Raw genomic sequence first — 5685 nt, forward strand, 5'->3', positions numbered from 1 at the left:
GCTGTGTCTGCCCTTTTAATTTGTGACTACAGGGAAATTTTTAAATCGTCGCATTTCTTATTGAGATACCTTTTAATCTGCCAATTAAAAAGGGCGATTTTCACGTGAAAGCCTCTATGATAGGATGCAGTTCTGGTGTTAATCAAAACACAGTACAAACCGAATAAAAGGCATTGAGGAGCTGGTGTGGGAGCGCTGATGAGAGGAAAGTGAAGCAGCTTTACGAGCTGTTACAGGATGCTAGTCCTTACCAGGTCAGTAAATGTGCCACCATAAACTCCTCCGTGATTATCCGAGTTTCAGGAGAAACCTCCAGCCTTTTCCAGCAGGGAGCGAAGCCCCGAGTTCAGATGGACTCTCTGTAGCCCGAAGCTCCCCGGGGCAGCAGGGTGCCGCGGTGACCTGCCAGGGTCAGCTGCTGAGAACGCCCCAGCTGAACCTTCTGAAATTAATTAAACGCAGCTCTTGGATTTTAACGGGCGCGGAGGGGAGTCCGGGGCCGCGGGCTGAGCCGGGCCGATGGCAGCGGACACCCAGCACAGCCGAGGAGCGAGGGGCTCCGGGAGGGGCCGGGGCAGCTCCCCTCTGCCCGGGGCCGTGCCTCCGGATCGAGCCCCCCGCTCCCGTAACGCCCCCTCCGAGCTCGTTTCGCTGAAGAACTTGGGCAAGGGGCAGGTGCCCATGAGCAGCCTCGAGCGCAGGTGTTTTATCCAGCCAGTTCCCCCCGAGGAGCCCGAACGGCGGCCCGGTCTCAGCGCGCTCGCAGCCGCACGAAGTGCAGACCGAGCCGCAGCTCGATTTGTTCGCTCCGTAACCGCGGCGGAGCTGGGCGCGCCCGCTCGGGGACCGGGGACGCGCGGGACTCCGCGCAGGAGCGAAGGGGAATCGCTCACAGCGAGCGGGGCACCGGGCCCGTGTCGGATGGCTCCGTGCGGGCCCAGGCACCGAGACAGGGTGAGCAGGGGCCCGGGCGCGGTGCGGGGGGCCGGGACCCGCCCGGCCCAGCTGCGGAGGGCGGCTGCAGCGCGGCGCCGGGCGGTGCGGGAGGCGCCGGGTCCCGCAGCGGCGCTGGCTGCCCGTGCTCGGGCTGCGAGGCTATGGCTGAGACACGGCGAAACGAGATGCGCTCGTCCCTTTAAAAAAAATAAGCATCTTAACAACACGGGCGGCTCACAGCCGCCCGGACGCGTGTGCCAAGGGGAGAAATGCGGAATCCCGGGCGGCTAGGGCGCTTTGGCGGCCGCAGGACCACGCGGAGCCCGGCTCGGGCCCGGGATCGCGGTTCGGGCGCGGGCAGAGCTCGCAGGCGGCCGCCGCACATCTCAACGACTTGGGCGCCGGTTTTTGCTGATGCCGGTGCTCGGGCAGCACAAGGGGATGGGTCCCGGCCCCTCTCTCCCCACTCCGGAGCGGAGCCCATCGCCCGGCCGAAGCGCTGTACGGCCCCGGCGCTCTCTCCTCTCCGGGGCTGTCGGGCAGTCCCACGGCGCGGGGCTCAGGCGGCAGCGACCGCGGCCCCGGCCGCGCCCCAGGGCCCGGGGCTCTCCCGGCTCGGCGCGCCGACCCCCGGGCGCGGCTGCTCCTCTTCCCCTGCGGAGCAGCATCGGGCACCCTGCAGAAGCTCTGGTGTTCCCGGGCCTCGCACAGAAATGCGGGAAGAAACTCGCTGAAGGAGAAGGTTGTTAAATAATTTATTGATTTATACAAAGTCTTTCCAACACGTGTGGAGACATTCTAATGTAAAATCAAGCGTCCATTTTCCTCTCGCGGTTTTTTTTGGACATTGGTTTGGGGTTTTTTTTTTTTTGTATTATTAAGCATAAAATCCAGAGGCAGGAGAAATGAAACTGCCAAAACACTGAAGGACGGAGTGAAAGAAAACTGCCGTTTTTACACTAGAAATATACATCACAAAATCTGAAATTTACTATATACAAAGTGGCTTAGCTCAGAGTTGGGACCCATAGAAAACGTAACAAAACCTGATTGTTAGGAGCAGGAAAGTAACAGGAAAGCTAACGAAAAGAGCGGGAAACCTTAAAGGGACACAAAACCCAAAAAGTTGAAAAATTTCTCTGAAATTTACATAGATGAGAAAGAAAATAAATTCATAACTTATTCTGTAAAAAATATATACATTTCACATACATCTTAGGCTGTACAACACACCACTTCAAACACCCAGTTTACACTCACCCCGCCGCGCTGCTCGGGCGGCCGTCGGCCCCACGCCCTCACAACGTATCCGAGCTGGTGCTGCAGGGGCTGACGAGGGACAGGTTCGTGGATTTGTGCTTTTTCAATAGCCTCGTGATTTTTTCATCGTCTGAGTTGGGGTCCAGGGGCTTGTTGTATTCGTCATCGTCCTCATTGTCCGAGCTCTCCTTCAGCTTCTCCGTCTCCGAGTCGTGCTTCTTCTTTGCCGAGGCCATCTCTGCCGCGTGTCTCTTCCGCCACTTGGTCCGTCTGTTCTGGAACCAAACCTGGGCAGCGGCACCGGGCTCAGCTCAGCCACGGCCTCGGTCCCGCGGCCGCCCCCGGCCCCGCCGGCACTCGGAGCAGAGCCCGCCTCAGGCAGAGCCTCGGGGGGCTCCTGGGAAGGGGGCACCGCGCTGGGGACACCTGGCCGGCTTTGCGGGGCTGCGCGACGGTTAAATCAGCAGCTTCCCGGAACAATCGTTTGTTGAAAACAGAATACGATAGCCAGAAAAAATAAGTGGTTTAGACTTACAGTGCGCACCAATACTCAGATGCGCCTGCAGGCTTTGCTAAAAAATTAGAGGGATTACAAAAGGTAAAGTAGTGCCAGTGGACACGATCCTCGTGAAAAAGTGACCCTTTAAAAAAAATTACCTGCGAGGGGCTTTTTGTCGTTGTTGCGATGGAGGATTATATTAAATATAATATGTCTATTTATTTTAAATCTTTTGCAGCACAGAGAGCTCTAATCAAAATAATAGGTAGAAATTAGCCTAAAATCTATCCAATATCGAAATGTAACTTCAATTCTAAACTGACTCTTAAAAAAAAACAAAAACAAAAAAAAAAAACCCCACCAAACAAACAGCAATCTCTGCATAATTGCACGGTGTTCGTGGCTGCAGTAATTACCGACATGGCAGAAAGCGGCCACGGCAGGGAGCGGGAAGATGGGAGCCCGCAGGACGGACCTACCTTCACCTGGCTCTCAGTCATCCCCAGGGAGTAGGCGAGCCGGGCGCGCTCTGGTCCTGCCAAGTATTTCGTCTGTTCGAAGGTTTTCTCTAACGCGAATATCTGCTGCCCAGAGAAAGTCGGCCGAGAGTGTTTCTTCTTACCGTCCTTGTCCAAAACCATCCCAGTCTGAGCTAGAAGCAGAGAAAGAGCTGCGTCAGGGATGAACTCTGCTCTGCCCGGGCCCCGACAGGCGCTGTGGAGCCGCTTCGGGTGGCCGGCTCTAAAGCAGGGCTCGGTCCGGGACAGACCCGGGGCCGTGAGGACCGAGTTACCCGCACAGGCCATCCCGCCGCCCGCCCCGTCCGCCGGCTTGGGGCCGCCCCGGCTCGGGACCCCGGGCTGCCTGCTCCCCGCGCCCCGCACGAACCGGCCGCACTTACCGGGACAGGCGAGCCGGGGGTCTCTCCAGGGAGAGCCTTGCACCACTCCCGGCCAGAAAATGGGCGGCCGTCCCGGCAGCTCCGCCAGAGGCTTCGGGTAGCGGGAGACGGCGGCGGGGCTGAAGTACATCCCGGCCGAGGCCGCCAGCCCGTTGATGCGGGGCAGCCCGCCCAGCAGGTTGCTGGCACTGCCCACGGGCCGCCCCAGGATGTCGCTTATTCCGTGCGGTGTCCCCAAGGGAAGCTGCGTGTTGAGTCCGCCCAGGGTCGGCGCCTTGAAACCGGAGGGGTTCTGCAAGGCGTAGGGGAACAGGGAGGTCTTCATCTCGGCCATGTTGTGCAGCGCGGCTAGCGGCGCACTGCTAAGGACGAACGCGCTCTGGCGATTAGCATCCATCTGTCCCACCGCTAACATCTGCGGGCATCAGCGAGCGTAGGTCCTTCCCAATAGCGCCGCGGCCGCTCCGCTGGGGACCCTCGCCGGGAGCGCGGCCGCGGGCGGGATGGGCTCCTCGCCGCTCGCGGGATCTCAGCGAAAGCAAGTGCCGAAGTTTGCGCGGAACAGGAAAATCCCGGCGCTTGCCAGTCCACACCCGCGGCGCGCACCTCCAAGTCCAGGCTGAAGAGCGGCGAAAGCCGAGCCGCGGCAGCGCGGCAAAACAGGAGACCGTGAGTCCCGAGAAAGAGCCCCCACCGGCGGCGCGTCCCGGCAGACTACGGGCAATGCGCTCCACGCGCGATCCGGCGGGAGGGGGATGCGGCACCTGCAGCTCCGCGCGTCGCCCCGGCCGCGTGTCCGGCGGCCACGGGGACGCTCCGCGCCGCGCCCCGCGCGCAGATAACCGCGCGGGCACCTGCGCGCCCCGCGCCCATTGGGCGGCCGCCGCCCCGCGCCGCCAACGCCGCCCAATCGGCGGGCGGCGCGCGCCCTCACCCCGACACGTCACGGCCGGGCCGAGCCGTGGGAGCGCGCGGGGCTGCACGTGGCCGCGCCGCGCCCGACGGGACCCCCGCCCCGGTCAGCCAGCCCCGCCCCGCCCCGCCCAGCGCCGCCCAGCCCCGCCCAGCCCCGCCCAGCCCCGCCCAGCCCAGCCCAGCCCAGCCCAGCTACGGCCCGGCCCGGCCCGCACTGCGCCGCTCAGCCCCGCACTGCGCCGCTCAGCCCCGCACAGCCCCGCACTGCCCCGCACTGCCACGCACTGATCCGGCCCGCTCAGCCCCGCACTGATCCGCACTACCCCGGCCTGCTCTGCCCCGCACTGACACGCACTGCCCCGCTCTGCCCCGGCCCGCTCAGCCCCGCACTGCCCCGCCAGCAGCCAGCGGCTACACACCTCCCACTCACCCCGTCGGGCCCCTCCCGCCGGACAGAGACGGCCGGCGCCTCACGAGCAGCCGGGCAGTGTCCGCGGGGCCCCGGCGGCTGCGCTGCCCCGGAGCACCGAGCGGTAATGCCCGCCCCGATCGCTGTTCTGGCGGGTAATCGGTTCCGTCTTCAGCTGCGCAGCGGCCGTTCCCTCGCGTTAGAGTCCAGCGTTCTTAAAATTAAAAATAACTTGACGCCCTGGGAATAATCGTCTATCTCAAATTTGTTGCCTATTCTGAAACCCACTAGCCTCGCAGAGGGCTTCCTTCCTTCCTTCCTTCCTTCCTTCCTTCCTTCCTTCCTTCCTTCCTTCCTTCCTTCCTTCCTTCCTTCCTTCCTTCCGACCCGACCCGACCCGACCCGACCCGACCCGACCCGACCCGACCCGACCCGACCCGACCCACGGGTGTAGCTCCTGGTCTTTAAATGAAGAAAAACTACTATTGCCCCACCGGGGAACCAAGCTCGTTCGAATAAATAAAATGAACAGAGATAATCCTAATCGAAAACAAAATTAATTGTGAAGAAAAGAAGAATTCGAGTTTTAGGCTTATTCAAAAAAAAATTTCTCCTACGGGTTTGATACATTGTTATCCAAGGAAGACATTAACCACAACAACCAGGGAACAAAATATTTTCTAAGTGTTCACAAAGTAAACGCGAATCGATTTGATCATATCAGGACAATTATTAAAAGCGTGGTCCTTTGGATGTGGTCATGTC

The 5685-nt window shown here is 61.0% G+C and overlaps 1 protein-coding gene across 1 annotated transcript; it reads right to left on the bottom strand.

The window, feature by feature from the left end:
* Positions 1–1669: 1669 nt before the first annotated feature.
* NKX6-2 (NK6 homeobox 2) lies at positions 1670–4409 on the bottom strand. Its single transcript, XM_079313263.1, has 3 exons — positions 3597–4409; positions 3175–3347; positions 1670–2483 (listed from the first exon to the last, which is right to left on the bottom strand). Exons 1-3 carry the CDS (start codon positions 4009–4011, stop codon positions 2235–2237), a joined length of 837 nt encoding a protein of 278 aa, XP_079169389.1. The 5' UTR covers positions 4012–4409; the 3' UTR covers positions 1670–2234.
* Between the last annotated feature and the right edge of the window lie 1276 nt (positions 4410–5685).

Source organism: Erithacus rubecula (genome assembly GCF_903797595.1).
Source record: "Erithacus rubecula genome assembly, chromosome: 9".
NCBI lineage: Eukaryota > Metazoa > Chordata > Aves > Passeriformes > Muscicapidae > Erithacus > Erithacus rubecula.